Source organism: Protomyctophum bolini (genome assembly GCF_963924005.1).
Source record: "Protomyctophum bolini genome assembly, chromosome: 1".
In the NCBI taxonomy this organism is placed as follows: domain Eukaryota; kingdom Metazoa; phylum Chordata; class Actinopteri; order Myctophiformes; family Myctophidae; genus Protomyctophum; species Protomyctophum bolini.
In genome coordinates, this window is record NC_137862.1 from 39,245,632 (window position 1) to 39,263,204 (window position 17,573).

A 17,573-nucleotide genomic window follows, 5' to 3' on the forward strand; every position below is an offset into this window, starting at 1 on the left:
CCACTAACATCTCGCAATTATAACAATCAACTAACCCATTACAAATTGATTCAAAGATTTTATTCTACACCCAGGAAACTCTGCCAAATTAAAATACTACAAAGCCCTCTATGCTCACTATGTTCGCAAAAACCCATCGGAACATTCGTACACATGATGTGGGAATGCCCACATTTGCCTTTTGGGCCAATGTGTCACCACATATTATCCTCACTCTCGTGAGATACACTCTCGTGAGATGAATAAATAAATGTTTAAAAAGTACTGGCATATTTTAACCTCTGACCCTGAACTATCGTCATTGTTTAAGTACCCAGCTCCACTGTTTTCTTTTTAAACGAGGAAAAAACTTTGTACTTTCAATCCCCCAAGGTTTCACTCAGACAGACCTTATTGAGTCCTCTGCCACAATGTGCCCAGTGTGGCAAGACGTCCTTTTTTTAATCACCCCCATACTGGCAAGAAGTTCACGATTAACAGCATTATAACTTGTGTTTCAACCTTGGTATATATGATCAGATGTCCCTGTGGTTTAGCAGTTAAAACAGAGAATGAGTGAACATAAGAGTTCTATTCGAAGAAATGACCGTGAATATCCTGTTGCCGTTCATTTCAATGATCTTAAACATGTATGGAGAATGCCTGAGGAAGGTCTGGAGGGACCGAAACGTTGCTTCATTAAATAAGAAAATACTCAATGTACCGAGCAAATACACAATGATCTTAAACATGACATCTCCACCTTTCGCTTTATTGGTATAGAAAAAGTCAAACTACCAGCAAGAGGTGGTATAGGCCGCGGCGGATTTACCATTGGGCTAGGGTGGGCTGCAGCCCGGGGGCCCCCGACTGGGGGGGCCTCAAAAACAAACTTGTAAAGTATTGCACCCCTGCTGTCTGCACTGCAGACAGTGACGCTGTGTTGTGGGGTAGCCAATGTCGACTATAGTTTTCTGTCTGTCTGTCTGTCTGCCTTTCTCTTTTGGGGGGGCTGGGTACCCCAAAATTACAGCGAAATTAACACAAAATACGGCAATTTTTTCCAGGGCGTGCGGCACGTGGCCGAAATGCACCGCATAGCCCAGGGTGGCCTTGGAATTTTGTCTAGCCCAGGGGCCCTTGGGAGGGTAAATCCAGCCCTTAACCACCATGGTAACCATGATGTCCTCAAACAACGCAAGGCCATACTGGATAGGGGATACACACATTACAAACCCTCCGCCCGAAATGGCTGAATGACGAACTACTATTAAATGTTATGCTGTAATCCATATAAAATATATTGTCATTAAATTATTGATTGAACTTCTTGACCAGGGGGGTGCTATAGAAACACTATTTTTTATATTTCCTGTCCACAGTATGAGCATGGATTTTCTTGTGTTTTATGGCATGCCGTTAATATTATTCCCTGCATTGTTGTAATTGGTGACTTTCAATAATACACAAGGAATGTTCTACAGAAGTACTGCACCTTAAGTCACATGACTGGGTTTTTCACAGCTGCTATCTGATGAATGATTACTATTATCTCTGCTGTCGGGAGGAAACCTCATAACTCCAAAATGTTCATTTTTCAGGATTTGTTTTAAAACAAAGCAATACAGCCTCATCAAAGTTGGTGTTGTGTCTTTATATATTGTCAATTACTTCCATGAGAGGGGTAGAGGTGGTGGAGTTAGTTGCTTTAGCAGACATTTTGAGGGTCCAATGGAGTTAAGAGGTTTTGTCCAAAGCACTTTTTACTACTTTACATTGGTTCAATATTTTTAAAAAGACACACAGACGTAAGGCTTTAAGGGTGCTCAATAGCACTGATTTATGACACAAAAATAAATCTAAAACCTCAAACATGGAGTTACGAGGTTTCCTCCCGACAGCAACGTTATGCAATGTGATTGGTTGCCTAAACCTACTGTTGTATATTTAATGAAGATTTCAGCCTATTCTCAAACTATGCCTGAAGAAGGCCGAAAGGCCGAAACGTTGCTATGACTCTTAAATAAACAATTATCTTGAACCAGCAAGGGTCGGTGTGCGGGTCTCCGGCCACCTTCTCCATAATTCATGTAGTGAAATTCAATGTAGTTTCATATTAATAAAGTGTACAGAAAATATAAGTCTCTTGGTCACTCAAGCATGAAATGGAAATCTGGGTCCAACAGGGGGGAGATCAGCTGCTATGTGTTCTGAATGGGAAAAACCTATTTATTTGAGCTTTTAGTCAAAATAAGCATAATCTTGCATTAAGATAAGATTTTGTCTGTTAAAAAAGATAATCATTTTAATAGCATGGACCCATACATGTTGCCATAATCATGCAGCTCTATCACAGCGACACAGACATGACAGCAATGGTACAAAAACATAAAAAAAATATATAAATATACAGTAGTACTTTTATTAAAAAAATATATTATTTTTGTAATGGCTTTAGGCCTTTCGGTGCATGGGCAGGGCATCAATTTTATATCCATATCATGATATTGGACTATGATATGTGTTTGTGATTTGGGATATTGTACTATTGTGATATGGCATATACTAAGTAAGTGTATAGATAGATACTTTATTTGTCCTTTCGGAAATTTGTTTTGTGCACAGCAGTCATCAGGATATACATAAAACATGCAAACAAACAGATCACAGACAGTACATAGACAATAAAGAAAGAAACAGTGCCAACAGAAGGCCACCAGTCATAGTTCCAAGAGGCATCACATCACACGGAACTGAGATGGGGCCTGCTTGTTCATAAGTCCTATACTTATGGGAACAAATGATCTTGAGGCCCTAGCCTGCAGGGAAGGTACCATATACCGTCGCCCTGATGGTAAAAGATGGTATTGGCTGTGTAACGGGTGTGTGTTGTCCCTAGTAATGGCTTTCCCCTTCCGGAGTACCCGGGTCTCATACATTGAGGTCATACTCTCAAATCGTACCCCAGCTATTTTGCTGGACACGCTGATGATTTTATGGAGTTTGTTCTTATTAACCAGTGATAATGAGCCATACCATGAAACAAAACAAAATGTCAATGCACTCTCCACAAAGGATCGATGAAAGAGTGCCATGACATTTTTTTCAACGTTATACTGTCTCAGTCTGCGCATAAAATGCAGCCTCTGCTGACCTTTCTTGTAGATGGAATGAGTGTTGGAATTCCATGTCAGCTTGGAATCAATCGTTGTACCCAAGTACTTATATTCGTCCACCATCACTACCCCATCCCCACCAATGACTATTTCCTGGTGTGCATGGGCACCAGTCCTAAGGTCCAATATGACCTCCTTAGTTTTTTTGATATTAAGCTGGAGGGAGTTACTCCTGCACCAACCGGCAAACTCGTCCACTGTTCTTCTATAGCTTATCTCATCATCCTCAATCAGACCAACAATAGCTGTGTCGTCTGCGAATTTAACAATACAGGTGTTATCTGACTCACTCCTACAGTCGCTTGTGTACAGCGTGAACAGTACTGGTGAAATCACGCTCCCTTGTGGAGCCCCCGTGTTGGTCGTAATGGGGAGAGATATTGCTTTATTCACCTTGACCTGTTGTACCCGCTCAGTCAGGAATGACTCCACCCACCTGATGATATTGGTGTTAACACCCATATCAAATAGTTTCCTCATCAAAATATGAGGTCTCATTGTGTTAAACGCAGAGGAGAAGTCTACAAAGAGTACTCGAGCATATCGTTTCTTTTGAGGTTTATCTAGATGGTAGTAGATTTTATTAAGCATAAGAAGAAGAGCATCATCAGTGCCCCTCCCCTTTCTATATGCAAATTGCAAGGGGTCCATTTCATGTTGCACATTATTAAGGATATAATATATATATAATATATATATATATATATATATATATATATATATATATTATATATATATTATATATTATATTATATATGTATATAAATATCGGATAGGGACAAATCAATATCGACAGATAATATTCAAAATCAAATGATCAGAATTGGATCGGGAGCAAAGAAACGTGATCGGGACAACCCCACAAAGTATTAATATTAATAATAATAATAATAATAATAGCTCAGATTTATATAGCGCTTTTCTAAATACCCAAAGCGCTTTACATGGGAACACTAGGAACAGACTTTATTAAGAGAAAAAATAAATAATAATAATAAAGTAAAACATAACAGATGACAGTATACGAAGTCTCTACTCTGGCTGCTGGATTGGGTTTATGTGGTCATGTCTCTTTTCATCACTTGAAAGTGCAATTGTCTTACTTTTCTAATGTTGCAGCACTCACTATTCCATGGCTTAATAGTTTTACCTAAGTTTGGGTCACCACTGCCCTATAGGTCTATGATTTCTTGTGGTATTGCGTGAACAACATGCGTCACCGACTAAAATAAATGCAAGTCTAAATCAAACACTGGCCTCAGAATGTTGTTTCTTAATCAGCAAGAAATGGAGGTTTCTAAATTTGATGGAAAAATGTTGGTTGTCATATAGTGGTTTTTAAAAATAGTGTGCCCAAGGGCGGTGTAATATTTATGTTCTGGCTGTCACTCTTAGAAAAGTGTCTGACAAAACAGACACAAAGGCAACTATGGCCCTATGATTAGCTATCATACAGTGGCAATACTTCTTATCAGAATCTGTTTACACTGTGAGAAAAGAGAAAAGTGTTTTTTTTATTCACCGTACAAGCGTACATTGTCTTGGCAGAACAAGACAATATATTGCATACATGAAGTATTGTGATTGTGATTGTGATTGTGATTGTGAGGCCTATTGTGACTTTTTTTCCCAATTTTTTTGTAGATGGTGTAACTAACTGGAAATTCCGTGATACAACGCTGCACTCTTGTGGACATATACGGTATGCCAATATTCCTCACATTTGTTCCACATTCTGAGATGTGTTTTTAAAATATTTCAAAAGTATTCAAAAAATGCCAAGTTTTTATTTGAAAATAACACATTGCGATCAAACGTCTTTCAAATATACTTTCTTAAAGCTATTGCTGCTTGGTTTAATAGCTGCTCATGGTTGCCTTGGCCCTTGTCCTTAATTCATCATGCTCAAGTCAACTTACATTTATAATTTGCTATTCGTGTAGCCTACTGTAAGTCAGTGGTTCCCAAACTTTTTGACGTCAACCCCCATGACCCCCATTTGAAAAGATATGCCATGAGAAGATTTGTACTGACAGTCATTCTCAACCTGTTTAATTTCAATGACCCCCCCCTCCCCCCCCCAGTTTGACATGCATTAGTCTGCGGACCCCCGTTTAATGGAATTTCTATCTCTGGGACCCCCAATTTAGATTGTAAAATCAATGTTAATTGAACTCTGAGAGTGTACTTAAATGGAACCAAATCATCATCAACAACAACAACAACAACCACTTACTGCACCTTTAATATAAGACCATAATATTCACATGGCAGTCGTGTATGTGTTTGTAGTGATATGTAAGAGCAAAGTGAATGCCATGACAATGGCACGTATAATCTGTCTACAAACACAATACAAAGAAAAGCTGGATTTGTCCGCTGTGGAGACCCCGAAAGCCGCCGGCTCGGGAGCCCTGTATAGCAAAATCATTAGAGCATGACCTGGGCTATACATCTGTGCAAAATGTGGCGCTTTTAGACGATTTATCTATCGACGAAATATCCCTATGCTCCTCAACTAACAGTGCTCAGTGTGGAGGCCTAGCTCCCTCAGACTCTCCAAAGCCTCCTCTCGAGTGACGTGCAGCCAGTCGTCAGGCAGCTGTGCTGGCTGCTGTTCATATTCCTCTGCAAACCGTTGGTTGAATCTCGTCAACACGTACCTGTTAAGCAAAAGCACACAATGATATTATTATCTATGAAAGCAATAGAATACACGACCCGCACACTGTGTATTTGCTCGGCACATAAGTATTTTCTTATTTTTAATGAAGCAACATTTCGGTCCCTCCGGACATGCCTGAGGAAGTCCGGTGTATTCCATTGCTTTCATTGATATCCAATAGCCTACGCACCTGTGCACACGCCTGATTTCTAGGTGTGCGAAAGTTTTATCCTACAATCAATGACAACAAGAATACGTAACATTCAATATTAATGAACACATACGCCAGGTCAGGGACATTGTGGCAGTTCAACCTGCCACTGGGACTGTTATTATTATTATTATTATTTATGATTGCAGAGTGATATTTGTTATTTTGACTATATATATTGTGTGATGCTTGATTAAAGTTAATTGACTGTTTACTCCATTGAAGGGAGCAACTATACTAGCTGTGGGGTGTGTGGAACATGCCAACAGTGGGAGGGTTGTGTTTAGAGATCTCTTGACTTTGATTATATTATGGGAATCATTCATAGTAGTATGTGACACTTTAAAATGTGTGTTATGACTTGTGAATGATTTGTGATGTCTCTGGACATTGAAGCTCTGGTTCGATTGTGGAATCAATCCGGGGTTGGTTTGGTCTAAATGGGAGGGGCCTAGCCTTTTATAAGGAGCACCTGCCACTGCCGCAATCAATGTAGGATTGTAGGGAGCAGAGCAGACCTTGAAAGAGCCAACCTGGCCAGTGGGCTGTAAATACCTCTTTTGCGTTTGGTTTGTTTGAATGACCATTTCATGTGGACTCTGCAAAGGTGAAATAAAAACTGATTGTTTTTGTATAGAAAAGACAGCTTGCTATTTTTGGTATTTTGCCATTTTTGAGCATTTTGGGAGTATTTTGAGAGCTGTTTCAGTGCCAATTTTGGCCTACACTACCTTCACTCAGACCAGAGTGTGACAGACGTGCACACATAGACATCACATTAATCAAAAGCGTCAGTTTTCACATCCATGTAAATGAGCCAGAGTTATAGCCATGGGAGCTCATTTCCATCTAGTCCCTGAGCAGGCTCTTAAAAATGATGATAAAACTATCCAATTCTAAATAGAGTTCTAATCAAGCCCCCAGTGAGGCTCTCCAACGTTGAGGCGCTCAGCCCTAGTGGTAAGAGCGGGGCCTGCAGGCGGACCCATGGAATTAGGACGAGGAAACAGCTGGGGTTTAACATTGAGCGCTCATTTGCACTTCCGCCTTTTGGGCACAACATTTTGGTGTCCAAATCGAAAAAATGCGGAAGTAGACCGTTCTTCCAGGTGCTTCAAAACGCCTGTGAGCAACTTCCACTGAAATGAATAGCGGGGGGGCGGGGCTGTCGCTCCGGTTCGGTCTCTATCCTTTTAATACTCTATATGGTTCTAATCCCTGATTCTAATTGGCCCTGACCTATGACCTCATGTACAGTATCTGTATGACTGCACATATGCCTTGTTTACAAATATTCCCCTGCATGCTGTTCCATATATGTATTGCTTTTGATTTGCGATTGCATGGCTTTTGAAGATTATACTTCATTATGGCAGCCAAGTCTATGTTTAGAGCATTTATGGCATAAATCGTTTGCCAGCTAATGTTTGTTTAGGGCACTAAATGACGAGGAAAGACATCACGTGGCCGATATAAATAGAGTGGGCGCCCCTCGCTTCACATGAGTATACGATTATGATTATAATTATTATTGAGGGGCGCTAGTTTAGTTGTAAAATGTATACTGGCTATAGACACAAACTACATACCAAAACATGTTTCTTTGGCCTTACCTCCAGTAAGCTATGGGTGTCTTGGTGTCAGGCTCCACCGGGTGTATGCTCCAGTCTGGGTAGATGGAGCGGTAATCGCTGTACGCCAGAGACTGACCGTCTGTGTCCTTGTTCAGAAACAGGTTATCTGTGGTTGTGTCTGAAAGGCAACTGGTATGGGACAGAGAGCTGGAGTCCTGACATGTGTAGGACAGCATGCCTTTAGGCCTGTGGAGCACAGCTCTGTGCATGTCATGCACCGCCCCTCCTACTTCACAGGGGGTCTGACAGAAAGGACACTGCTTCTCGCACCCTCGGACCCTGTTGAAGAGGGAGTCTTGGGGCTTGACGGGAAGAGCCTGGAGAAGCTCTGCAATGTCTGTGTCCTTGGAGAACTCACGGGCCAGTTCCAGCCGCATATCAGCCAGTGCCTCCAGCAAACGGGAGACAAAGTAGTCCCATTCAACGGTGATGCTGAACAGAGGTCCGTCTAGTGAGGCCCTTGTGACATTCACGTCCCGTTCTTTCTCCAGGTTGAGGCACACTTTTCCCAGCAGCACTTTGGTGTCACTCAGATTCCCACTCGCACCCTCCGATGTCTGACTGACGGCTGCGGACATCTTCCCCACAATCTCTCCGAGACGCTGCTGCCTCCACTCGTCGAAGATGGCCGACGTGGAGAGGTGCGACACTCTCTCCTGGATCTTCTTCAGACTGAAGCTTTCATAGGATTGCAGGTATTCCAGGAAGCTTTCGAAGAGGTCCTCGTCCAACAGCTCCTCCAGCAAGCTGCAATTGAAAGCCAAGGGAGACAGGTACTGCTGGCCGTTTTCCTGGCTCACCATCTCTTCCATGACACGCCTCCCCAGTGACTCGTAGATGTAGTCCATGGCTGTGGGTCTGAAGACCATAGAGGTGAAAGCCTGGGCCACCCTGTGACACTGGTCCCTCTTCCTGAACTGGTAGACAAACTCGCCTTGGCGTCTCTCTTTGGACCTCTTGGCAAACCCCAAAAGATCTTTGTCTTTGGCATAGCGGTCGTGTAAGTCTTGGAAGTCTTTGCATGCAAAGCGGCAGAGATAGACTTTCAGGTCCACTTCAAAAGCTGACCGTATCTCCACTGGGTTTGCCCTTAGAGTCTTCTCAACATTTTCAAACAGTTCTGTTATGTAGCTGTCGGAGAAGTCTGCAATCCGATTAGACTTCTCTGCCACAAGGCGATTGTAACCCTCTATGATGGTGCACGCCAAACGATGGGCATCTAATCTCTGTTTTTTGTTGTTGTCCGCAAACATAGACTTCATTCTGGTAGTGTATCCAAAATGTTCATGTTGAACTTCAAAGCCAGCCCTGTTCTTTTTGCCAATGTTCTGAAGCCTGAAAATGTGTTTCTGGAGGCCACGGCTGATGAGGTTATCTATCAGGATTTCTGTAACCCTTGTAGTAATGTCATTTGTTTGTGGAGGTCCAAAGTCAAAGGTGGCCAAAACATTATCCCACACACGCTCAAATTCCTCCTCCAGCTGCATGTCTTCAAGGAGAACATTGGCTAATCTGCTGTTCTCTACCAGCATGTGTAGCTTGAGCTCCTGTTCTTTTTCCAGAAAGGCCTCAAAGGTTCTCAGCTGTGTAGAAAACTGGTGGTTATCTTTGGCCAACTCAAGCCTTTCTATCATCTCTTCGGTCACCTGCTCCTGGAGTGCATTCATATTGCTCATTATGTTTGGGTGGTAAGTCTCAATGTAGGTTTTGTTGTGGTCATTCTGTATCAAATAGGCCTCTAATTTCGACATGATTTTTTCAACCTCAGCTTCGACTTCTTCCCTGGCTTCCTCTTTCAATCGACTCAGAAGTTTACCTTTTAGCCTTGTCCCTGAAACTTTAGTTTCCGCGGAGGTGATTCTCTTTTGTGCCCCCATGAACCAGATCTCCATGTTCTCAAGGAAAAGCTTCTCCCACTGGGAAAGCTCTTTGCACAGCATAGAGAAAGATCCTGCCACGTCAGTATTCCCAAGGCCAATGGAGAACGACTCCGCTTTCACCGCCTCCCAAACGGCACACAGCCGAACGATAAATTCAGACAGCCCTGCGGCATTTGACTTGGCTGCACACTTTCCAAATGCCTCAAAAAGGCTTTGCTTCAGCTGTAACACACCATCAGTATACCCTTTGTCAACTGGTTGAGAGATGGAGATGTTTTGCCAAGGCCCTATGAGACAGGGGATGTTTCTTTTGACGGGTGAAATTGGCATCTGATTATTTTTAATCTCTGTCTTTTCTGGTTCTGCCTGAAGGATCGCAGCTACACGTCCTAGCTGCAAAGCTTGAATCTGGCTGTTTAATCCTTCATCCTGGATTAAGAGTCTACACACCGGCGTGTTGCCACACACCACAGTGCGTAGAAGTGCATTAATCAGAACCGTTACATTGGATTCAAACCCAGTGGCCCCATGTGAGGCTAGGTTGTGCAGTAGAACGTCACTCAGTCCAGTAGCTACTGTGGCCATCTCGTTGTCATGGACCCGGGCGGCTGCCTCCTTACTTGATCCTGGTGAGCAGAGGCCTTCCACGTCAATCATTAACAGAAGATCACACTCCATGTCCCTCCTGAGCTCACCTGTGACGCATAGAGGCAGCATGTATATCCCTTTAAAGTACCCCCTCCCTCTTGTGGGGAGGTTTGCCCCAAACAGCGCAGAGAGCACTTCGCCATTTCTTGCGGGATGAACTCCGAGATTTGTCAACACACGGATCCTGACATCCTCTGCTGACAGGCGCCGTTTAAACTCGGCCAGTACACATCCCAGCCAACTGATGGGGATGTTAGAGGCATCTCCGTCCATAATCTCAAGGGGAATTCCGCAGAGCAGCAAGTCTGCAGCCAGGCTGGGGAGACGCAGCACGTTGTGGTTCCCATTCCCTGGCCTGATACGGGTCAGCTCAAATATTAGCCCCATCTCACGCAGGAAGTGCTCAAGGCTGAGAGAGAAATGATCTGTTTCATCTGGACTGATCTGGTTTTCATTAGGCGTTAAATATATTTGCTGTTCAAGCTCATTTTGCTCAGCTGTAGTTGGTCTAAAGTCCAAGTCTGCATTTTCAGGGATCTGTGGTGAGAGATTTTGTTCTTCGTCCTCAGAATACTTATTCACCAGTGCTTCTTCTGATTCAATGTTCTCATCATTGGACTCTTCTACAGACTGGTTCAGAGCTGCCTCCCGTTCATCAGGTGGGACTGTGTTCAGTTGCACTTCTTCACTCTGGGCTATGTGACCGGCCTCTGTTTCTAAATTCTCGTTTTCAGTCACGTCCTCTGAGCAGTTTGATTCTAGAGCAGGTTCTATAGGGCTGTTGCCTGTCACATGTACTTTAACATCATTATCCATGTCTAGTTCAGTCTGTTGTTCAGGAACTTGTGCAGGTTCACCCTCTTCAGTGTGGTCCACGCTCAATTGCTTTTCTTCAGGCATATCCGAGGTATTCTCCTCCCCTGCATCAGGTAGGACTGAGTTTAGTTTATCTTCTTCACTCTGGGCTATGTGACCCGACTCTGTTTCTAGTTTCAGGATTTCAGTCACTCTGAGCAGCCCTTCCAACATGTTCTGCATCAGTTTCTTTGCGCAACTTTCTAATTCCTGGTTTTCAGTCAGATCCTCTGAGCAGTTTGATTCTAGATCAGGTTCTATAGGGCTGTCTCCTTGTGCAGGTTCACCCTCTTCAGTGTGGTCCACGCTCAATTGCTTTTCTTCAAGCATATCCTCCACCGAGTTATTGTCCTCCTCTGTGGAAGCTGTGCAGAAGCTATCATCACTGGAAGGCCTCTGCGCTGGTTCTTCTGATTCCATGTTCTCGTCAGGGGACTCTTCTAACACGTCTAACCCTGCGTCAGGTAGGACTGACTTCAGTTTCTCTTCTTCACTCTGGGCTATGTGACCCGACTCTGTTTCTAGTTTCAGGATTTCAGTCTCTCTGAGCAGCCCTTCCAACATGTTCTGGACCAGTGTCTCTGCGCAGCTTTCTAATTTCTGGTTTTCAGTTGGATCCTCTGAGCAGCTTGATTCTAGATCAGGTTCTATAGGGTTGTCTCCCGTCACAGCATTATCCGTGTCCAGTTCTAGTTGTTCAGGAAGTGGTTCACACCTTTCCTCAAGCATGAACCCCACTGATTTATTCTCCTCCTCTGTTGAAGCTGTGCAGAAGCTATCATCATCAGAAGGCCCGTGGGCTGGTTCTTCTTCTGATTCTGTGTTCTTGTCAGTGGAATCTTCTAACGTAAGAGCCACCTCTCCACACGGGGCTATGTGACCTGACTCTGTTTCTAATTTCTGGTTTTCAGTCAGGTCCCCTGAGCAGTTTGATTCTAGATGAGGTTTTACAGGACTTACTCCTGTCACATGTACTTTAACATCATTATCTGTGTCTCCTTCTAGTTCTGTCCGTTCAGGAGGTGGTGGTTCACTCTCTTCAGTGTGGTCCACGCTCAATGGCTTTTCTGCAAGCGTATCCTCCACTGACGTATTCTCCTCTGTTGAATCTGTGCAGAAACTATCATCGCAATCATCATCAACATTCTCGTTTGTCAATTCCACTTCCACCTCCTGCTGATTTCGTATTGGTCCTTGGAGACTGTGTTGTTCTCTCATTTGCTTGGCCCGAAGGCTTAACTTCATCCATCTAAGAAAGTATGCTCTCTCCATTTTATCTGTTGTGAACAATGCATCTGTGAAAGTCTTCATAGCGGGAGTCATTATATAGCTGCTGAGCTTGAGGAGGATGTTTCTCGCCTCGTTCTGTTGTTGTGCGTTAACCTCTCCTGCTTTTTCTTGTTTACTTGCCTCTTTCTCCATCTCTGACAGTGTACTCCATGCTGCCCCCTGCAAAGGCAGCTGTTCCTCCCTGAACTGTGCAGACCCCTCCTCTAGACCTTTGAGCACTTCCTCAACTGTTGCCCTTGCCTTGTTGCACACAGCCCCTTCATCCACATTCAGTCCTAGCTCTGCTGCTATTCCTGCCGCTTCTTCAAGTGTGACGTGTTTTAGTTTACCTGGTAACAGACCATTCAGGTTTTCAACTAACCTGTCTGCCAGCAGCTCCTCACTGACCGCTCCCCCTGACAGAACCGAGTCTTTGGGCAGGCCCAGCTCGTCTCCAAGTCTCGGCTCGACGAACCCGACAACTCTTTTCTCGTTCTCCTCTTCACCGGGGTCTGATAGGTCTATGAGGATGATCTTGTTGGCTGTGCCTTTCCAGGAGGCCAAAAGGCGTTTTTCCTTCTCCCTGAGGTTCCCGCAGAACACGACTACAGCCGAAGAGGCACGACATAGAAGACTCAGGCATTTCTCGTGCACGGCGGCATCACCGCGTAAGTTAGAGATCGCCACAGGCACATGGAAGATATCCGTGTCAGGATCTCCAGTGGGTAGGTACCATGCCAGCTCTACCAAACCATTGGAGAGCCTCCGGTGCAGCTTTCCTCCGTCCATCCCCCTGTGCAAGAAGCTCTGACTACGGGATTTGGGTCCACCAAGAACCCGACTCAGCACCCGTGACTTGGACACACCGCAATGACCTAGCTTCACAAAGGACACCAATGGCATCTTGGTGCTGGCCAAGTCCCCTTCAAGGATCCCAGAAAGGGAGTGGGTGGTCCTCCACCGGCTCACAACACCTCTCAAAGGCCAAAGGAGGAAGGAGCTCTGCTGATCTGAAATGACGGACGGAAGGACAAGTGGAACTGCAAACTGACACTGCACCATGTGCACTGCAATGTCCTGCTGAGCGAAGGTATTGGCAGACATATAGACGGCCGCGACCAAGTCAAGGGGGTTGACTGCGCACTGGGATTCCTCTCCATAGCCATTGACAATGTCCTCCCTCTGGGTGTCGGCCTGTGAATCAGGCGAAGGCTGGCAGTATGTGCTCCGCGCTTCAGGATTGAGCAGCCAAAGGCGTTGAAGGAAAGCACGTGGGAGGTACTCTGGCACCACAGGGGGCTGGTTTTCCAAATTCCAGGTGTTGATGTCCAGCAGGGAGACGGGGTCCAGCGGTGTAACCCAGAACGCCCCCAGGCCCAGCTTTAACAGAACCTCTGACTGGGCTTTGTCCACCGGAAGTCTCCCTGGAATCACAAAGCATAATTTCGTTGCTGTCGGGAGGAAACCTCATAACTCCATTTTTGAGATTCTTTATTTTTTGGCATAAATAAAATGTAACACCCTTTACTGAAAGTAGTACTGGAAAGTAAAAAAATGCATTGGGCAAAACCTCTTAACTCCATTGGACCCTCAAACTGTCTGCTAACTCCACCACCTCTCTCCTCTATAATTGACAATATCTAAAGTCACAACACCAACTTTGATGGGGCAGTATTGCATTGTTTAAAAAAAATATACGGTTTTATTAATTTCCTTAAAAACGTATATTTTGCATTTCTTGAAAAATGAACATTTTGGAGTTATGTGGTTTCCTCCGGACAGCAGAGATATGATGCATTTTAGTCTTCACACTACCCTGGAATTATTCTTGTTTGCATCCTATTAATCGTTTAATGTTATTTGGTAACACAGGGGTACCCAAACCTTTTCGTGTCAAGGACCCCCAAATCAACATTAATTAGGCCACGGACCCCCATTTGAAAACATATGCCAGTGACCCCGATAAGGGAGGATTTTTACAGCTCTAGCAGTGAATCCGAAACATATTTATGTCATGGACCCCCCAGTTTCACACACATTATGCTACCCGATTTACGGGTCTATTTGGTTCCATTTGTACACTCTCTGAGTTACAGACGCATAAGGGTCCATTTGGTTCCCAACTATCCCCCTGGAACTCCCTCAAGTACCCCCAGGGGTCCCCGGGACCCCACTTTGGGAACCCATGTGGTAACGGACTGAATAAGATTTTAATGCAAGCGTTATTAGAACAGAAGAACTACAAAACCTACTCCTCCTGCTGCTCCGTCTTGTCGAGAACATGGTGCGACCAGCTCTCCTCTCTCCTGCCCTCTGTCAGTTGACTTTGTTGTTTTACGTCATCTACGCCACAGCTTTGAAACCTGAAAATCACACACACACACACACACACACACACACACACACACACAGTATGTACATCAATAATCTGTATACAAAATAGTGTGAAGTTATAAACACGTAATGTACCTGCTGTTGTTCAACATGTTCGTATACGTGTAAAAGATGAAGTGGGGCTGTCATGTTATCTGTTACGGAACGGAGCAAGGAGGCCGGTTTAGCCTGACCTTTATCTTTCTGAAGCGCTTCACTGGAGCACGACTTCCCTCTTGCCTATGTGTGTTTCATTCATCCTCACACGGCAATGCAAACGTGGCCACTGACAGCCGGAATGTAATAATGCCAGTTTAAGTATAGTGTATACTGACAGCTCAATTCAGAGGTGACTGCATCACTGCTCAATGTGGCCGCTTGAAAAACAATGCTTCAGCTCCCTATTAAGGTAACCGAAATGCTCGCCTTAAAACATGCTCGCCCCTCGTGTTCTTTCCGCCGACCTCACGCCGACCGATCGGTGGGGCGGTTCTTGTATATTCTTGAATGTGTTGTATTGAGAATAAGGTTAGAAATACTGTAAGTTCAGGGTTATATATAGGCACAGTTTTACTGGGGTTACGTTTTTGAATATGGTTATAGGTTTTGGCACTGTTTTACTGAGGTTAAGGTTAAGAATACCAGGCTGAGCACTTCCGCGGGGGTGACTGTGTTTTGAGTCACCACAGTTAGCCACTGCAGTATACCAAAATAGCAGACCTACAAGCTCGTAGCGCGCCACTCGGTGGCGCGCTATGAGCTTGTAGATTTGCTATTTTGTCACTTCTGCATGCAATCCGTGTCAGTGTGAAACTATAGCCTACCTGAGTGGCCTGGTCAGCACTCAGCAGTAATGAAAACAGACAAACCACGTGATAGTTATTGCTATATCATTATTGCTTTGTTTAAATTCACGAAGGATTGTCTTTACATGCTTGTGCCATCCTCCGTAATTATTGCACTTTAGCAATAATGCTTCTATGCTGCTACTCTGTCTCGAGTGATGTTGAATGTATTTAGTGGATTGTTTGTCTTATAATTTATAGGCATTTAGCAGACACTTATCTGGAACAATTTACTTGTGCAATAGTGGTATTAGGCCTGTCTATAATCGTCTAAAAGCAACGGGATAAATTGGCAAGCAATTAGTGCAATGAAAAGAAAGTGCTACAAAATGATCAGATTGTTGATGTTAACCATCATTCCAGGTTAAAAACCATTATTGGTTTTAATCGTATTATTTGATGATTTAATCCAATCAAATCATCAAATATGTCTAAACAACACAGTATATAGCCACTTTAATGGTTAGTGGTTACATTTTCGCAAAATTATGTAGTTGTTAAAAAGTTGTTATTTAGATAGATTTATACTGTTTGCATATTGGTTTGGACAGATTCTATGTTTAGGCTGGTATCCTTATTCCGTGTTACTTGTTAGCGTTTAATTAATTAATTTTGTGCTCTGTGACCACATAATATGTGACCGGCCTGTAGTCACATGTCAAGGGCATTCATGACATTGATCTTGCACTTCGTAAGTCACTCTGGACATAAAAGCATCTTCTAAATTATAATAGTAAATTATAGCCACTAACCAATACAAAACAACAGATAAAAGGCACAGGTATGCATGATCTCAATTTTTGTAAAAGCACAGGTATGCATGATCTCAATTTTTGTAAAATACACAATTACCTTTATAATCTTGTGTTATTATTAGAAAGAATAAAGAAATGAAAAGAAAGCAGTCCAACTCCTTACCTTATATCCGTCTTCATGCAAATGCTGGATATACTATAAAATGTACGGTCTTCTTCACAATGTATAGCCAAAACTAACTGGCTCTCTTTTCTCGTATGTAAGTAGGCCTACGGCAGGGGAACTCTTATACCTATGCTCTGGCAGATAACACACATTCGGACATTCCTGAAGGCTGGAGAGAATCCTCCATGTACAGAATGTACTTCTGTAATACCCAAACAGATTCCCGGGCCGGCATACTTCTGCACGCGCCGCACCGATTCGCACGTCAATTAAGGCATGTGAGTAATAGCTTCCGTTCATTCTATTGCGTTACATCAGTGACATCATGTCTACAAAGGCTTCAAGTTTGTTTGAACTTCATGATGCTCAACTTTGATAATAATTGCACATTCAAGTTACACCTGCGGGGATTGGGATTGAGACTATACAGACAAAGTGACGCACGTGAACACGCAGACGTGTCGTCTGAGTAGTAGCTCAATCTGATTACGAAAAATAAATGCATGCACAGCTGACTGAATGTCAGCTATGCATTGACCCGTACAGTGTTGCGTCATCTCCTGTTCATTATAAAGCCAAATGTTTTTTGTTTGTTTTTTAATCTGTGCAGAACATCTATACTGTTCCTTTACAGTATGATACATAAGTATGTGACATAAGTATTTGATATTGGGCCCGATTAGTGTGTAGCCATGAGGCATAATAATGAATGTGTATTCATTATTATCCCTAGAATCTAGGGACATGTGTGTATGTATGTATGTATGTACTGTATGTATGTATGTGTATTTTTTCCTATATCAAAATTGGCGGGTGGTGGGTCTGTCAAGTTGACTGACAGACTGGGGCGTATGACTTTACTTGACTTATTCCTGTAGGCTCCTATAGGTGGAGCACAGGGCCGCAATCGCACCCCGCCATCGGACTCTGTTTTGAGCAGTTTTCTTCAGCTGGGCCGAACGATAATCCGGTCGTCTTTGCCTCACTCTCTCCACTGATCTTCTCCGGGTCTGTTTTGGCCTCCCCACTTTTCTTTTGCCCTGTGGGTTCCAGTCCAGTGCCCTGTGGGTTCCAGTCCAGTGCTTGCCTAGTGATGTTGTCAGTAGGTTTTCGGAGG

At 43.7% G+C, this 17,573-nt stretch overlaps 1 protein-coding gene across 1 annotated transcript; it reads right to left on the reverse strand.

The window, feature by feature from the left end:
• Positions 1-5,384: 5,384 nt before the first annotated feature.
• On the reverse strand, positions 5,385-16,600 carry LOC308313878 (uncharacterized protein). Its single transcript, XM_080761205.1, has 4 exons — positions 16,454-16,600; positions 14,570-14,680; positions 7,645-13,741; positions 5,385-5,818 (listed from the first exon to the last, which is right to left on the reverse strand). Exons 2-4 carry the CDS (start codon positions 14,598-14,600, stop codon positions 5,674-5,676), a joined length of 6,273 nt encoding a protein of 2,090 aa, XP_080617331.1. The 5' UTR covers positions 14,601-14,680; positions 16,454-16,600; the 3' UTR covers positions 5,385-5,673.
• Between the last annotated feature and the right edge of the window lie 973 nt (positions 16,601-17,573).